The following is a 16,361-nucleotide window of genomic DNA, read 5'->3' on the forward strand; positions in this document are numbered from 1 at the left end:
CGTCAGTTCACGGGGTAGCGATTATTATTTTACAAGGCGGCGCGTTCTCCTGCGGGCCCGCCACTCAAACGCAATTAAGAGTTTCTCTCATTAGCTTTGTGCAGTTGGACTGAATGACTCAGTGAGCGCAACCACCGACAGAGTCGCTCGTTTCCTTTTGAAAAGTCCCCGAATGATGTGTCGACATTTCCCGTCCAACAGGGAGACGTCGGTCCAATCGGTCCCGTGGGCCCTCTGGGAAAAAAAGGGGAACAAGGGGACAAAGGAGAAAAGGTTGGATGGTTAAAAAGTGCAAGTTGAGAATGTGCAGCTTGAGTTGAATTGATGTGTGCCTTTAGGGGAGTCCTGGTTTTGGAATTCCAGGACAGGCGGGACCAAAAGGGGAAAATGGCGAGCGGGTGAGTCCCTAAAGAACTCAGCCGCCATTTTGTTGCTATTTTCTTGGTTTTCCTTTTTCATTTTTTTTTTCAAATATGTATTGCTATCATTCCCAGGGAAATGTTGGTTTATCTGGAAAACCAGGAGCAAAGGTATTGTAAGCAATTGACATAAAGTATAGAAACGAAAATGCCTAACACCAAAATGTTTCCCGATTTTTGGTCTTGCATCATCCACGTCATTCTCCCGAACAGGGACAGGACGGCTCCAAAGGTGACAAGGGGGACGCGGGCTCGCCCGGAAATCCCGGAGAAGCTGGCTTAAGAGGTAAAGATGTAAGTAAATCACATGAGGTTGTCCCGGCCATCACAACAGGCGGCAAAAAGTCACATTTCAGTGTCCCTCGTGTCATTTTCCCAGCGCCGTATGACAAGTTGTTGTTTTGTGTGTGTAGGGTGGTGTCGGAGTTAAAGGAGAACAAGGGATGAAGGTGCCCTATCAGCCCCACCCCCACAAAAAAAATTGCAACATGCCAAAACATAACATTTTCCTAAACTCGTTTTGTCCTTCACAGGGGGAGCGAGGACCGCAAGGAGCATCTGGCGACCCAGGACAGAGGGTTTTTATTTTATTTTATTTAACCCCTTGGGGTTTTGACAAAAATATGAACCAGCAAGTCAAGGAAATGAACTTAAACCGGTGATGTTTGATTAAATTTTCACTCAGGGCCCGCTCGGACTCTCGGGGCAACCGGGAGCGCGGGGAGACAAAGGAGATATTGGAAGCGCTGGCCTGCCTGTAAGACCTTCTGCAATTAAAAGAATAAAGCATCTTGGAGCGTAATTGTCGCTCGTCAATGCTAACATTTCATGTTTACCTGTAATGAAATTTCTTTGTCTTCCTCCAGGGGCTCGACGGAGCAAAAGGCGACAAAGGCGAGCCGGTGTGTGTGTGTGTGTGTGTGTTTGAGTCGATGATGCCTTTGGCGTCTTTCTTGTTCTGATCTGCCGCTTTGCTTTGTCATTGCGATTGCTATTTTGATATCTTTGTTTCGGCTTTTATTGCGCGTGTCACTCTTCAGCGCACCTTCTATTTCCTGCAAATATTGCCCGCGACGTTCTATTGATGTGATTTAAACAGTTTTTTTTTTTTGGTTTTGTTTTTTATCTCTCTCTGCGCCTGTATGTGTGTGCCTGCTGTCGTCACAAAGGGAAAACCTGGACCTCCGGGAACGCAAGTAAACAAACCTTTTTATCGTCATGTGTGACAGCTTCTCATCAGTCCAGTCATGTTTAACAGGCCCATTTGTTTTGCGGCGGCGCTCGTAAAGTCGTTAACGCGCCAAACGAGAATGATTTTTTTTTCCTTTTTTTTTTTTGCCAGGCAGTACGAGACAATATCTTCGCCCGAGTGATCAAGGTGTCTTTTATCGATATCACATTTGTTTTATTTTCCCTGCGGAATTTTCTTCTCATGTCTCCTCTCTAAACGGCTTATTGTGTTTTCGTCAGGGCGAGCCGGGTGAACCGGGTTTGAGAGGAGAAATCGGCCTGCCCGGACCGAGAGTGAGCCTCCTAATTTCGTAAAGAAGTGTAGACATTTGGCTCTTGGGAGCCATTGAAGGCTTGCGTGAAACGTGTATCTTCAAACTTCACGTCTTCGGTTTGTTGGCAGGGTCCTGAGGGTAAACCCGGACAACCAGGATTGGTAAGTGTCCAATCATTTTTTTTGTTTTTTTTTGAGATCGTGAGCTGTAATTGTTAAAATTATTGACACTTGGCGCAGGGTGGTTCCGGCCTTCACGGTACACCGGGAAAACCGGGCGAAAAGGTCACGTCAGCCTCCCGCCCGCGCACACGTCCACTTTCCTAAACGCCTAATGTTACTTTTATTTGAACTGCAGGGGGAGCGGGGACCAAAAGGAGAGCCCGGCGCAGTAAGTGTACAAACGACGCAGCGGAGAAAGACTTTTGACCCTTTGACGCACAGTTTGATTGCCTCACACTTGTGCTTTTTGGTAGACGGGCGAGAGAGGCGAACAGGGCCGCATCGGGATCGCCGGAATGCCGGGATTACCGGGAACTCCGGTGAAGCCCGTTAGAAGAACCGTAGATTCTTCCGAGAATGAGAGGAACCCCGCCCCGCGGGGTTGTTCACCGATTGTTCTCTTTGCTTTCACAGGGACGAGCCGGCATCGACGGCAAGCGAGGACTCGCGGGGAAAGATGTGAGGACCATTTCGGCGTACCGACCGTTCGGTTGCGCTGGCGTGATTCACAATTAACATCGGTTTCTTTTTTTTTTTTTTTTTTTCAGGGGGAGGGAGGACCAAAAGGGGATGAAGGCAAAAAGGTATGAAAAAAAGTATGAGTTGGGTTTTCCTCTGGACATTCATGGTTTGCTCTCATTCCAGGGAGAGAAAGGCGACACGGGGGCAAACGTAAGTGGCTTTGAAGTTGAAAATCATGGCGGCAAAAGGAGCAAAAACTTGAGTCTCGCTGTTGAATGACAGGGCAGAGACGGCAACAAAGGAGAGCCGGGACCGCCGGGTTTGCCCGGGAAACGGGTCCTCGTCACCGCAGAGGTAAAAAAAAAAAACACTTTTCACCTCGCCGCCTTTGGCGTCCAATCCAACTTCCGGGACGCCAATCCCCCGTTCGCAGGGCGCCACCATCGACGAAATCCGCCAAGCCTTTCCCGTCCCCATGGGTCCACCGGGAGCTACCGTGAGTGTCTCGCCCACCCCGGCGCTTGCTGCCGTCGTTGCCCAAACAAATATCCCCCTTCCTCTTCTCTCGTTTGTGTTCAGGGCTCGCCGGGAATGAAGGTAGCACACAAACGAGTTGATTCCAAAGTGTGAATCCACTTTCTGATTTCCTCGCTTGTCTTGCAGGGAGAGAAAGGCGACACCGGCGTGAAAGGCGAAAAGGTAGAAACGGTCACAGACCGAGAGAGCTGAAATGGGATTACGGTATTTGAGTTCTTGACGCGGCATTTTCTTTCCTTCAATAGGGTGACGCGGGAGCTTCTGGGAAAGCCTTAGGAATGAAGGTGGATCCCAAGTTTATGTTCTTGCTCCTTGCTTTCCACGGAAAAGTCAACTGATTCACATGCTTGCTCTTCTCCAGGACATCGAAGCCATGTTTGACGCGTACGGCATCAAGGTGTGTCCCCCGCAGTCCCAAACGCAGATTTCGTCATCGCTCTTCCTCGTCCTTGACGGACCCTTGATATGTCGGCTTGTTTCCCAGCTGCCCCTGTTGAAGGTTTTGATTGACAGGCTGCTGCAGGGCGGCACCGAGGAGCTCCTCCGCACACTCGGGAGCGCCGCGACCACCTCGCAAAGCGCAGGCGCGCCAAAGGAAGAAACGCAGACCTCCAACGCCATCGCGGAATACACGGTACGTCACGCGAACTCGGCACTTTTTTAAAAGGACTCTTAATAATCTGCTCGCATCATTTCGGAAGAGCGCTGTCAAGATTGATTTATCTAGCCGCACGCGACTGGACACCTTTGAGGAATTTGAGTTGGACCAACCGACGCGGCCTGTAAGTGACGCTCCCAACAAACAGGCCGATTATCGCCGACTATGCAACTTTCATTTCTTGTATTTTTTTTTTTTGAAGGACTTTTGGAATGAATCTACTGAGGGTCCAACGTTATGGACACCGCAGAAACAAAAGGAGGAGAGTCTTGACTGGCCGTCCAAAGCCAAAACATATCCGACTCAAATCAGCTCCGCTTTCAACGACACTTCAAACCAGGTAAGTCATTTACGAACTAGGAGGTTTTTTTTTGTTTTTTGTTTTTGGTTTGTTTTGATGCCTTTGCGTGCGTTTCGGCAGACGGTCTCCGCCCAACCAGCAAGTGACACCCAGGCCGTCCCGCTCACTCTGCCGCGCGCGGGCAAGAAAAGCGCGGGGCACAAGAGGCAGAACAGAGAACGCGGGAAGGTAAAAGATCACCTGCGTGCGGCGAAACAAATCCCTCGTGATTGACACGACTCTTCCCGCGTGTGGCGCCTGACAACCAGGGTAGAGGAAACAAAGGACGACATCCGAGGCAGACAGACCCGCCGGTAAATTAAATCTTTCTCCCTGCCGCGATGGCCAGTGCCCAATAACGCAACACTCTTCCTCCCCCTCGCCCTCCTCTAGAAGAGCGGGCGGTCGGCGGAGGAGTTTTACGACGCCCGCCATTACGACGAGCAAGAGGAGGTAGGCGACCTCATTCGAAGCTTGATGACATTCTCGTTAACGGGGCCTGTCAGAACGCCGCTTCCATCGCAATCATCTCCGGGAAGGCGCCGATTAATTGCAACACCTACTCCCGATAATATTAATTAGCAAGGCCGCCGAGTTGTCCTCGCAGCCCACGGCTTTGAGTCTTTAGGAACTCGTTGTCTTGATATAAAATGGGTTGAGTGCATGCTTCTCAGAAGTCACAGTCGATCCGTTTTTTTTTTTTTTTTTGGTTCATCCTCCAGCTAAAACGTTTGGACAGATCAGTATCCAACACCTTGATGCTAAAGTTGTTGTTTTTTTTTTTGATGCCGCCAACAGGAAACGATATCGCTGCCATCTCCTCCCATCACCACCCAGGAAGCAGACAAGGTGGAGTCCTCATCGGCCGAACACCAACACACACATGCACAGCTTGCATGCGCATCATAAAATTTTCACCAGTTGCAAAAACAAAACCAAAAAAAAAAGCATTGTTTTAACCTCAGCTTTAAAGCATGAAACCCACAGCATGATTTCAAGCTTGGCTGAACAGCAATGAGCACACGGATTCGTTTTAATGGGACGATAGTAACGCTACATATTTTTTTCCTCTCTCTCTCTCTTTTTTTTTCCCCATCTTTAAACAGGATGCCTCTTAATTTGCGGCCTTAATTACAAGGAACACAAACCACAAAGGAAAATGCAAATAAAGTGGAGACAGCAGCCTTGGATGTGACAACCTACAACTTAGAAGTTATTTATAAAGACACATATCAAATTAATACCCCCAAAAAAACCCCACTCCTTTTTATACATACATTTTTTGGTGTACTTTTTATTTATTGAAACATGGATGTCAATTATACTCCTTGATCGTCACTGGTGAAAATTTTCAATATAAAAAAAAAATGTAACTCAGTCTCTGGCTTCTTTTCTTCACACATACGCAAAGTCGCTCTGCAGTATTGAAATATTTTGCTGAAGAGCATGTGGGGGCGCACTTGGCAGGTGCCGCCAACCAGGGTCAAGAGGAATTGGTCCGACGCAAAGGTAAGTGTCTGAATTGGCCAGGTGCTAACGCAAATCTAATGTGGAGTCTATGAGACTTGCGCGCAAGGGCTGAAATGTAAATTTGCCACGAGTCATTGATGACGACTTTGTAGAGAAGCGCGTCCAACAATGGAGGAGGAAGCCGACGACGCGCCGTGACGGATCCAGTCGTGCAAAGTCCAGCAGAGGGGCCCGGGCCCGACGATGAGGATTGGAGTGGCGACTGGGAGACGCGGGAGGAAGATGAAGCCGAGCTGGCGAGGCGACGACAGCTGGAGGAGTGGGAGAGGAGGAGGGCTGACGCGGAGAGGACGGGCGAAGGAGAAGGCGGGCGACCTTCCCCCTACCACCACCCTGACTATTTTTACCTCAAGGTAAATGATCGGCTCACGTGCGATCAGAATTTCACTTCAAATTCAAAATAACGCGCTTATTCATACACGTGTGTCTTGCATTCTCAAGGGGCAACCGGGTGAGGACGGAATGCAGGGTCCCAAGGTAAATCGACACCGTTTGTCCCAACGCCCGATGCCGATTCATTTTCATGATCACAACATTGAAAAGGAATTATGTTCCTGATCATGATGCCAAGTTGTGATGATTTACGGTGCCGGATGCTCTCATCCATGGTGGTGGTATTTTGAATGAGTTTAGCACATAGCACGGGCTTACGTTTACACTGCGTCGTAATTAGGATCCGATCTGGATTCAACTTTGTTTGACATACATGCACATAGAATAAACTGTATATATAAATACATATATATAATATATATATATATATATATATATATAGATATAGCTATAGATATTAAACTGTTTTATTCTATGTGTATGCACACTGTATGTCAAACAAAGTTGAATATATACAGTATGTATATTCTATATGTATATATAAAACCTTTTGTGTGTCTGTCCAAATATGGTCATTTCCATATTTGATTATAAATACATTTGATCAACATGATTTTTTTTCTAACCCCTCCCCACAAATTATTAACCAATTTCAAGTGTTGAAAATAGCTTTGAGAGCAACTCTTGTCTGAGGGATGTTACTCAAACTCACTCGGTGGGAACCTACTTTTTGCGGGGGAATGCAAAAAAAAAAAAAAAAAAAACATGTTGAAATAACGAGGTTTGCTATGTTTTCGGAGGCCCGATGCGATCAAATAGATTTTCCAATTACATAATTCATGACTCTTGAAAAATAAAGTTTGGGAAGATGCACATAAAGTCGCGTCCAAGCATCCCCTTTCAACGTAAGCGCCTGGTCGCCGCCCCCCTCGCCCACGTTCTTGACGTTGCATCAGAGCTGGGGGGGGCTCTTGGCTGCCGTCCGGCCTTCCCTGCCTCTTTTGATGCCGGCAAGATGAAAGAACGCGCACGCATGAATAATTCCCCTTGTTAAACGATGTAGACAAGTGCGGCGGGAATTTTTTTCCCCTTCATATTGCTCAAATTTAATAACGGCAAGGTGCTGATTTTCCCGCGTGTCCTTGTCGATGTCTGCAGGGGGACGTTGGAGAGAAGGGACAAAAGGTACGCCGTACGTATTCCCGTGTGCGTGTGATTTATTATTCAACAATGAAGATGATGGTCGAAGTCGTGTGTTCAGGGAGAGCCGGGCATCGGCCACCGAGGGCCCGAGGGCCAAGCCGGTCTGCCCGGCAACAAGGTGACACCTCATTTAAAAATAAATAACAAGAATGAAAAAAAATACAAATGATTCCAAAACAATCACTTTGACTTTGATTGACTTTGCATCTGGCTGCCAATTTAATTGGAGCAGATTTAATTGGCTGAGTGACTCATTTAAAGAACAGCAATTATTTCAACGAATGAGTTTACTTTGAAAAAGTTGTCGTGCTCGTTCAAAGAAAAGGTCACCACATTTCGTCGATGCATTGTTCCGAAAGCCAAATCAAAGCAATTCTGACTCAACTATTTAGGGGGAGCCGGGAGACGCGGGGCCGCCGGGCGCTCAGGGAATCCAAGGCATCCGCGGGAGTTCAGGCATCCAGGGGCACCCGGGCATCAAGGGCCCCCCGGGAGACCCCGGAGAGCCCGGCCGGGAGGTATGGCGCCATATCAGCTCTCTGATTTTGCAAGTGATGCACAGGAGATGTTTGCCGTGTCTACTCATGCAGGGTGAGCGAGGGAAGCGGGGGAAAAATGGAACGCCGGGAGGCACGGGACCTCCAGGAGCACCGGGTCCTGATGTGAGCAGACCTATTGACGCTGCATCAACCTACCACATTTACATTTTTTTTTTTTTTGCAATTCTTTTTCAGGGCTCTCCTGGTGTACCGGGATTCAAAGGAGAAAAGGTAAATATGTTTCAAGAAGTCATCAGTGAAATAATAAATAATTGTACCACTCAAAAAATGTGCACATCCTTCGCAGGGGGACAGTATCCCAGGAGAGGCGGGGCCTCGAGGTTTCACTGGTTTCCCTGGAAAAAGGGTGGGATTTTTTTTATTTTATTTTATTTTATTTTGTTTTCAAAATCGATATAATGCCATTGTGGTGTGCACGTCGGTGAACGGGCCTCTTGTGGTTTCGATTTCAGGGCGACCAAGGGGCCCCGGGTATGAAAGGAGGACCAGGACTCGTCGTGAGCACTTTGTGACATTTGAATTGTTTCGTTGCCATTTTTAGAAATAATCAACCTGCTCTTTGTTTTTAGGGCCCCAAAGGTTTACGTGGTTTCAAAGGCAGCAAGGTAAAAGGTCCCTCTTCCACAGATGCAAAGTTGTCATTGGCATCACTTTATGTATTTTTTTTAAACGCCAGGGTGAACGTGGAATGCAAGGCATCAGAGGAGAACGGGTACGTTTATTTTGGGGGGATCAAGTGATTAAACTTTTATTTTATTTTTATTTTTTTTAATAACCTTTTTTGTCTTCCGCACTGCAGGGAAGTGCGCTTCAAGTTCACGGACCTCGTGGATTGAAGGGCGCCAAAGGCGATGCGGTGAGAGCCGCCGTCTCCCCGCTCGTTCCCGAGAACGCGCTTGCGATGTTCTCGATTGGGTTTTTGTCGCAGGGTGAGCGAGGCTCCCCGGGCTTTGACGGCGATAAAGGAGAGAAGGGCGAGGACGGTCCACCCGGAGTTAAGGTATCAAGACAGTTTTAGTGTCTTTTACAACCTTACATTCCAAAGTCCACAATTTTTTCTTTTTTTTCCAGGGCCTGAAGGGTGATGCGGGCACAAAAGGCACTTTGGGACGCTTTGGCACTCGAGGACCAGGCGGTCAGAAGGTTTGCAAGCCCTCTCCCGTGACCCCCCCCCCCCCCCCCCCCCCCCCCCCCCCCCGAGTTTTCAAAGTGATTCGAAATAGTCCAACTGTTTGCAGGGAGATCCGGGAGAACCGGGTGACCCCGGAAGCATGGTAAAAAAACGGCAGAAATGTTCCGTACGCGAGCAAGATGGGGTGTCAGCGTGTCGTTTCAATTTTTAAGGGTCGCCCCGGAAATGATGGCGTGAATGGCACCAAAGGGGACAAAGGCGACGCGGGACTGCAAGGCCAGAGGGGTACTCAGGTACCGGACAGCAAAGGCGCTCATTTTAATCTCCAGACCAGAATCTGCGCCGTTCGGCATCGCTCTTGTTCCCTGTATGTGTTGCAGGGGGGTTCGGGAGAAACGGGCTCACCTGGAGATCAGGGAGCCAAGGGAGAGAAGGGCTTCCGGGGTGTTCCAGGATATTTCGGGAGTCCCGGTCTCAATGGCGAAAAGGTTTGAGTTCATCGGTCATGGATGCTCCGAGACAAAGTTTGAAATTGCTACTCCACAGGGGGACGGAGGCTCGCCAGGCACCCCCGGCGTCCCTGGCTTGAACGGACTTGCCGGGAAAAAGGTAAAATTAGCTTCATGCTGACAAAACGCCCTCGATGGGCTACCGAGTGGCATTATTGTTCACGTGACACCTAAACTCCAAAAGTGGAGCCAAATATGTCAACCGATAACAATGCAGCTATTCTTCATCCTCTGCGAAGAATTAATGTGACCTCCTCTATGTACTGTATGTCTGTATCATTTCTTTGCGGGATATTTTGTCACCTCATTTACTGTATATATCGAGTCCTACCTCAAGGCACAGCTGCGCTGATCTATAACGTTGTGTTCTGTCAGGGCGACAAAGGCAACGCCGGCATCAATGGCGTCGGCGGTGGCTCGGGAGAGAAAGGCCAAAAGGTTTGTACATAAACATCATCAAACTTGAGCCAAAAATGCTTTGAAAAATCACCGAAAAGATGAATTGTGTGGCGCGTAGGGCGCGGCTGGGTTCCCGGGCTTTCCGGGATTCAAAGGCTCGGTGGGAAGACCCGGAAGGGACGGAGGCAGAGGACCACCGGGGGGTCCAGGACCCCATGGGGACCCGGGAGACAAGGTACACACCCTTTTTTTCCCTTGGATGTATTTTTCAACATGCACAAATTGTAAATTAATCCAGATTACAGCAAACAGTACCAGATTTATAATACAGCAATATTTCGGTCTTTTTTGTCATACCTATGATTAATTTATCGACTTGGCGATTTGATCTCAACCCAAGTATTTCCATACTTTGGGAAAAATATCACTTACCATCACTGAAGTAAAGTTTGAGCGTCAAAAGAGGAGGATGAAAGTCGTCGGCCCCTCATCAATTAGCTCCTTGCAGCTACAATTAGGACGCCCACAGAGTGTCTGCACTCGTCTAATAAGGATATTGCCAGGACGGCTTTAATTGGGCGCGTGTCACGCCGCGCGCCGAGATGGGCTTTAACGTGCGTGTCTGCCGTTTTTCCCCAAATAAGGGCGCGAGGGGCCGCAGAGGAAAAACGCAGCCGTGTCAACGGGGAGCGCCCGGCACGCCCGGTCTCAGAGGCCAGAGTGTGAGTGCGTGTTACTAACTCGGCACATTGCAAAACACCTTTTTTGTTTTTTCAACTATCTGTATATGTCACCGTAGGGGGTGTTGGGAATCGGAGGAGCGAAAGGCGACAAGGGGGAGCCTGGCCTCTCAGTATGTGCTCTCACACACACACACACACACACACACACTTACTGTCATAGTCTCATGCGCACGTTTGTCGAAGATACACACTGATCATATTCATCTGTGTGAAGGCTCATGAAGTGAAGAAGCTCGTCATCCAGGAGGTGATGGACAAGTGTGGTAAGTGTGTGTGTGTTGGGTGGGTGGGGCGAGAGCCATGCTGTGTGTGCGTAATTGTGTCACTAGTACACGGTGAACTCTTCTTTACTTGTGGCTGAGCCAAAACGTGCGTGCGCCTCCAAGAGCTCCCGTGGTATCAACGTGGCACCTCGTGTGCGTGGGACCATCTGTTGTTTTTTTGTCATAGGAACATACACACGCCACGGTGCCATCGTCTACATAAATACATGTCTACATATAAACACACGCGAACACGTATTATCATTAAAGGGGGGACATAATGAGGGAAGAAATATCCAGTGATGTTCAAGGCTGATTGTGTTTCACTGCAGGCTTGGAGTACAAGTTGATGGTGAAGTCGGTGGATCCCGACGGGAGCTCCGCGCCGGTCGGCCCGCACGAGGATGACGACGACGACGACGGCGGCGGCGGGGACGACGCGGAAGAACATCCGAAGAGGCAGCCGGGGTTGCCGGCGAACGGCGTTGGTGAGCGCCACCCCTGTCACCAGTAGACGAGCCGAGTGGGGGACGAGGGTCAGCGTGTGATGCAAGTAGCGGCGGTACATTTCAGCCTGCTCATTAGCGAGCGCGCACCCGCTCGCACCCCTCGCGGCGCAAGATCAATCTGCGGCCCAATTTAGTGGCATCAAACGGCTGCCGTTTCCACGCTCAATGACACATTGCGTGTACCGTATTTTTGACACATTTGGCGTTGATTCAACCCCCTCAACATTCAACTTTTCCGACTAGAGGCGAAAAAACAATGTGTTTTTTTTTAATCGCTGATTAAATCACATTGTCTTGAAGAGGGAATTGTGGATTTGGATGTGTGTCCTTTCCAAACCGGGCTTTTTCGACCGTTTCGTAATATCTGCTTGATGATTCTTGGAAACAATAACAGAAAGTTTCCCGAATATCCCTCCCCTTTTTTGTTTGAGATGCCGTGGAGACGCTCCAGAGGGAAAAAAGACGACTTTTTCGAACGCCGTCCTCCAGTGAGTCTCGCTTTCTTCTTCATCTAACTTCCTGTTTATTATTTTTATTTCCACCTCATCGTCTATGCAGAATGAATTGTTTGAAAGCACCCCAAAAAACGGAATCCATGAATTTTTTACGGGCCAATGTGCTAGTTTTTTTTTCCTCTTGCGCTGATGTAACACAATAATCAGTTTTGTCGATCCTGCCGAGAGATGTTCCTAATATTTTGACCCAGCATCTCACTCAAGAGTGAGCAAAGACACTTTTGCCCCCCTCCACTCCATCCCGCAGGGTCCGAGGAACGCTGCCTGGAGCCCATGTCCGAGGGCTCGTGCTCCGACTACGCCCTCTTGTGGTACTTTCACGCCGGGGCGGGCGAGTGCCGGCCCTTTGTCTACGGCGGCTGCGGCGGCAACGGCAACCGCTTTGCTTCGCTGTTCGAGTGCCGCGCTTGCTGTGTGCTGACGCCGGAACCCGGCCAAGGAGGTAAGGCGGAATAAAAAAAATAAAAAAAACAATATCATAATTTTAAAAAACAACAAACAAACAAATCACAGCCGGTGACTTGTATGAATGCGTCTGATTGTGTTTTCACAGACGGCGGCGGTGCCTGGACATGAGCAGGAGGCACTTGTTTGTACTGTGTAGGATTCTTAACTTATACACTTGAATGCTTAATAATTAATTATATGATAATACTTAATATGAAAATGCCTCTAAAGGCTTCTTCAGCTTCCTGTTCTGACCCTCCCTGTTCTGACGAATTGTCATTGTTTTGGATTGATCATGACATTTTTTAAATTTTTATTTTGTTTTGATATCTGTGTTTCAAATACGATTGAATGTGATTCGCTCTTTGTGCATTTTCGTTTTATTTATATTTTTATTAGTTTTAGTGTTAGTTTTTTTAATGTTTTTAATACAGAATATTTTCTTGGCTTTTTCATTCGTTTCTCATGATTCCATTTTGGCTTTTGTTGTTCAACTTGACTGAAATGTTATTTGTTCTTTGGGGTAGTGTTTTACTTTTTTGAGCGTACTGTACTTTTTAAAAATAGTTTTGGTATTACTTTTTTTAAATACAAAATATTGCTTGGATCTTTCGGTACACTTTTCATTTTCTTTGGATGTTTGTCTTTCAAATGTTATTTTGTTGTTCTTAGAAGTGGCTTTGTTAGTTACTATTTTTTTCAGACATTCTATTGTACGTTGTTATATATTTTAGTTTTTTTTTTAATAAGCAGGAAATGTTTTCTCTAATTAATTATTAGTTTTGGTTATTGTTTTTTTGTTGTTGTTGTTTTTCTGCTACAACAATCTTTATTGAGCCCGTCACAATTGTACATTGTCATGCTACGAAAACACGTCTCTTGAGGTGCTTCTAAAAAAAAGCGAACCTGAAACCAAGTGCTGTATAGAAATCCATTCAAACATAAAAATACAAATAATTAATATATAACATTGCTGTCTTTATTGATGAGGTAATTTTGCCACATGGGGAAGCACGAGGCTTCCCTGGAGGAGGTCACAATTTCATTTTTCAGGTATCCATTCTTGACAAGAAAAGAAATGGGGGGGGGCAGAAAGAAGAAAATGAAACATGGTATGGCGACCCCTTATAAAAAAAAAAACACACAATTTAATTCGAGTGACTCCACATGAGTATTTTCCACGAGTACGTGATGTCACTCGCAGGGAGCCCGAATAAAGCAGCAAGATGTCCCCGCCATTAAAGTTGAAGAGGCGTAAGTCAAACCCCCACCTGGTTTGTGCGAGGGAGGATGCCTGTCACCGCCTCGCCGTTACATCTTGACCGCCGTGATCGCCGCACGTAAAAACTTGCTAATGTGTTGAAATCACGTTGAGTCAACTGTTTGTTTGTCTCTCGGCTGGAGAGGCTGACGTGGGGATGGAACATGCCTACTTAGCCACACGACGCAACCGCATAAGGAACCTCTTGGGTAAGAACATTTACTTATGGTCTTGAATCCCTGAAGCATTGCCTACAGATGGCGGCAAAGCTTAACTTGTGTCTAAGTGAAGCTCCTCAATTCATTTTTCCCCACAATCCAAACATCGCAGCAAAAAGATGTCCGAGATAACGGCCAAACTGATCGAAAGGAAGCTCCTCAATTAGCATGGCACAAAATGGTGGCAAAACATTGCATGCAGCTCCCCTAAAAATGTGTTTTTTCTTATTTTGTACGGAAGCGTGGAGCCGACAATCAAGAGTAAACATTTGGACAAATACATACTCGCGAATACGTTCGAACACACTTGTAGGCTAAAGGCAACAAAAGTAGCATTTTCTCGTAATGCTACCGTGGCACATAGTCGTGGTTTTATTTTAACAATTTACCCAATATATCATACCACAACGTAAAAATATTTAAGTAACTTATTCTTTCGTAATTTAAGCGTTTTATTATGTCTGCATGGCATGCCAGTGAGCATATTTATACTTCACATTGGCAGCCCCAAGCTTCCGTAAATTGTGTTCTTCTTCTCTTCTCTTTTTTGGTAGGCAGCTGTTGTCAATGGTGGAGCTGGTCGTGGTGCTGAAACCCGAACGTGCCTCCTCATCAAGGCACTCATTACAGGACAGTAATTCCAAGTTGAGCAGTGGTTGACGTTCGTTGATGGTGGGCGTGGCGGTCGTTGCGTCATCGGATGACGTCACGAGTGCTACTAAATGGCAGGCGGCGGTAATTGAAGGTGCAAAGTGCGGCTCGCCACTCTCCCCAACGTGATTCTTTCGTTTATTTTGGAAAGACCGCCGTGTTTGTTTCTTTTGCGGTAAGTTTGAATAATTTCTTACTTGCAAATTGGACACTGGAATTTAATTAAACAGCTATTTGCATCTTAAAGTGAGGATAAATACACTTTTTAAACACTTTTAAACATACAAGTCTGCCTTTACTGCTATAGTTACAGCAGATGTACCTGACAAAGTGTACTGCAACTTGTGTTCCCCCCCCCCTTTTTTTTTTTAGTGGACACCCCGCCACACACGCGATGTTGTCATCCCTCAAGACCCTGCTGCTGCTCTCAGTTCTTTGCCCACCCTCCTCCTGCTTGTGCCTCCGCTTGGCCCGCGGCCGCTCGGACCTCCTGTGCGACCACCAGATGGCTGCCGGCGGCCGCTTCTCCTCCGAGAACGTCTGGGGGTCCCTGCTGCAGTCCTCCGCGGAGTACCTGGCCGCCTCCGCGTCCGAGGAGTCGGCGAGCCGAGAGAAAAGGACTTTCAACCCGGCCAAGTCGCGCTTCCAGAGCCGGGCCAAGCTCCGCGGCTCGCTGCTGCGGAACGGCGGCAAGGAGGAGCGCAGGAGCCAGCTGACTCTGTCCCTAGACTTGCCCACCAACATCATGAACGTGATCTTCGAAATGGCCAAAGACCAAAACCTGCGCTCGAAGGCGGACGAGAACGCGCGTCTGCTCGCGCGCATCGGTCGGAGGAAGTGACGCTTTTGCGTTGTATTTTAAAAGGAACTTTGTACGAGTTGTTTGTCTTTGCGTTCGCATTATGTTATTGTTGGAGACGAATGACTTCCAGACCAACGCTTCACTGAAAAATGGCTGGATTTGTTGTAAAGGCGAGACTGGCAAATCACTGCATTGCCATTTATCGCTTCAAGGAATTCAACAAATCATCTCTTAATTAAACTGTACGAACTGTTTCAAAGACTAAAGCTGACTAACGTGTTATTCGAGCATTCGCTTAACTTCCTCGTGCAATTTTCCCCCTTTATCTCCTTTCCCAGCGGCTTCGTTTTTCATGTTTGCTGTTCAAAGATTCAGTGCGCGTTGAAAAATGCACGGGAATGTCTGTGTGAATGCGTGCTCCTCAGATGTGTTATTTTTATACGCAAATAAAGCAGAAGCAACAAACAGGGTTTCGTTCCAATGCATGTTTGTTCGTGTTTACTTCCCAAACCAAGTCATCGATGGAATACAAGGGAAGACGTGAACGTTTCGAGAGAAATGAGGAAGAACAATTTAAGCTGCCGCCCTGTGGCGAATCAGAGTAACTACATTCAAGTGGCAGAACACGTGATAATTTCGAACTTCACCCTCGCTATTCAATCCCCCGAGTCAGCTGAGTCTAAAGAATGGTCTTTGACCACTAGACCAACTTGGATTTGAATAAAGAACTTGGAAATTAGTTCAGGTGTAATTTATAAATATGATAATAAATTTGACGAATATCTCATTCGTGATGGCCCGGTGGTCTAAAACTTTGCTTTCGGTTCAGCCGACTCGGGTTCGATCCCCGCGCTTACCTACATGTGTGCATAAATGTCGGTGAGTAGAAAAAGGGACTGGAACAGGAGACGACTGGACCTAAAGCGTAGTCTTAAACGACTCGATCAACTTGGATTTGAAAAATGATAGTTTGAAAGTTATACTTACCCTTCAACTTTGTCATGTTCATGTGTAGTTTATAAATATGACAAAAACTTCGTCGAAACTGCAATTGTGGTGGTCCAGTGGTCTAAAACTTTGCTTTCGGTTCAGGCGACTCAGGTTCGAACCCCGGGCTCACCTCCATAGGTACATAAATGCAGGT

The 16,361-nt window shown here is 47.3% G+C and overlaps 2 protein-coding genes across 5 annotated transcripts in view; both read left to right on the forward strand.

Annotated features, from left to right (window-relative positions):
* The window catches only part of col7a1l (collagen type VII alpha 1-like), a 31,839-nt gene extending 18,813 nt beyond the window's left edge, over positions 1-13,026 (forward strand). For both annotated transcript variants that reach the window (XM_052055457.1, XM_052055456.1), the window contains 59 exons: positions 202-273; positions 339-398; positions 495-530; positions 633-713; positions 833-868; positions 953-997; positions 1,105-1,176; positions 1,286-1,321; positions 1,589-1,615; positions 1,762-1,797; positions 1,890-1,943; positions 2,053-2,091; positions 2,164-2,208; positions 2,282-2,314; positions 2,400-2,465; positions 2,560-2,604; positions 2,694-2,729; positions 2,791-2,817; positions 2,890-2,961; positions 3,041-3,103; positions 3,187-3,204; positions 3,271-3,306; positions 3,390-3,428; positions 3,506-3,541; positions 3,629-3,778; positions 3,846-3,926; positions 4,005-4,142; positions 4,224-4,331; positions 4,412-4,456; positions 4,536-4,595; positions 4,941-4,991; positions 5,610-5,651; positions 5,765-6,025; positions 6,114-6,149; positions 7,164-7,190; positions 7,267-7,326; positions 7,601-7,726; positions 7,799-7,870; positions 7,943-7,978; positions 8,055-8,114; positions 8,221-8,265; positions 8,338-8,373; positions 8,445-8,480; positions 8,568-8,624; positions 8,697-8,768; positions 8,840-8,911; positions 9,007-9,042; positions 9,113-9,193; positions 9,281-9,388; positions 9,447-9,509; positions 9,785-9,847; positions 9,927-10,043; positions 10,453-10,530; positions 10,608-10,661; positions 10,766-10,814; positions 11,147-11,302; positions 11,755-11,811; positions 12,086-12,280; positions 12,392-13,026. In XM_052055457.1, coding sequence (XP_051911417.1) covers positions 202-273; positions 339-398; positions 495-530; positions 633-713; positions 833-868; positions 953-997; positions 1,105-1,176; positions 1,286-1,321; positions 1,589-1,615; positions 1,762-1,797; positions 1,890-1,943; positions 2,053-2,091; positions 2,164-2,208; positions 2,282-2,314; positions 2,400-2,465; positions 2,560-2,604; positions 2,694-2,729; positions 2,791-2,817; positions 2,890-2,961; positions 3,041-3,103; positions 3,187-3,204; positions 3,271-3,306; positions 3,390-3,428; positions 3,506-3,541; positions 3,629-3,778; positions 3,846-3,926; positions 4,005-4,142; positions 4,224-4,331; positions 4,412-4,456; positions 4,536-4,595; positions 4,941-4,991; positions 5,610-5,651; positions 5,765-6,025; positions 6,114-6,149; positions 7,164-7,190; positions 7,267-7,326; positions 7,601-7,726; positions 7,799-7,870; positions 7,943-7,978; positions 8,055-8,114; positions 8,221-8,265; positions 8,338-8,373; positions 8,445-8,480; positions 8,568-8,624; positions 8,697-8,768; positions 8,840-8,911; positions 9,007-9,042; positions 9,113-9,193; positions 9,281-9,388; positions 9,447-9,509; positions 9,785-9,847; positions 9,927-10,043; positions 10,453-10,530; positions 10,608-10,661; positions 10,766-10,814; positions 11,147-11,302; positions 11,755-11,811; positions 12,086-12,280; positions 12,392-12,414 — 3,861 coding nt within the window. In that variant the 3' untranslated portion in view covers positions 12,415-13,026. The remainder of the gene's footprint in view (positions 1-201; positions 274-338; positions 399-494; positions 531-632; positions 714-832; positions 869-952; positions 998-1,104; positions 1,177-1,285; positions 1,322-1,588; positions 1,616-1,761; positions 1,798-1,889; positions 1,944-2,052; positions 2,092-2,163; positions 2,209-2,281; positions 2,315-2,399; positions 2,466-2,559; positions 2,605-2,693; positions 2,730-2,790; positions 2,818-2,889; positions 2,962-3,040; positions 3,104-3,186; positions 3,205-3,270; positions 3,307-3,389; positions 3,429-3,505; positions 3,542-3,628; positions 3,779-3,845; positions 3,927-4,004; positions 4,143-4,223; positions 4,332-4,411; positions 4,457-4,535; positions 4,596-4,940; positions 4,992-5,609; positions 5,652-5,764; positions 6,026-6,113; positions 6,150-7,163; positions 7,191-7,266; positions 7,327-7,600; positions 7,727-7,798; positions 7,871-7,942; positions 7,979-8,054; positions 8,115-8,220; positions 8,266-8,337; positions 8,374-8,444; positions 8,481-8,567; positions 8,625-8,696; positions 8,769-8,839; positions 8,912-9,006; positions 9,043-9,112; positions 9,194-9,280; positions 9,389-9,446; positions 9,510-9,784; positions 9,848-9,926; positions 10,044-10,452; positions 10,531-10,607; positions 10,662-10,765; positions 10,815-11,146; positions 11,303-11,754; positions 11,812-12,085; positions 12,281-12,391) is intronic.
* A 573-nt stretch (positions 13,027-13,599) lies between these two features.
* ucn3l (urocortin 3, like) lies at positions 13,600-15,483 on the forward strand. 3 transcript variants are annotated; one of them, XM_052055478.1, is made up of 3 exons: positions 13,600-13,755; positions 14,319-14,590; positions 14,788-15,483. In XM_052055478.1, exon 3 carries the CDS (start codon positions 14,810-14,812, stop codon positions 15,254-15,256), a length of 447 nt encoding a protein of 148 aa, XP_051911438.1. In that variant the 5' UTR covers positions 13,600-13,755; positions 14,319-14,590; positions 14,788-14,809; the 3' UTR covers positions 15,257-15,483. The 3 variants fall into 3 exon arrangements, with proteins under 3 accessions (XP_051911438.1, XP_051911440.1, XP_051911439.1); XM_052055480.1 differs by having other exon boundaries at positions 14,323-14,590; XM_052055479.1 differs by having other exon boundaries at positions 13,600-14,509.
* The last annotated feature ends 878 nt before the right edge of the window (positions 15,484-16,361 follow it).

This window comes from Hippocampus zosterae, chromosome 21 (genome assembly GCF_025434085.1).
Source record: "Hippocampus zosterae strain Florida chromosome 21, ASM2543408v3, whole genome shotgun sequence".
Classification (NCBI taxonomy): Eukaryota; Metazoa; Chordata; class Actinopteri; order Syngnathiformes; family Syngnathidae; genus Hippocampus; species Hippocampus zosterae.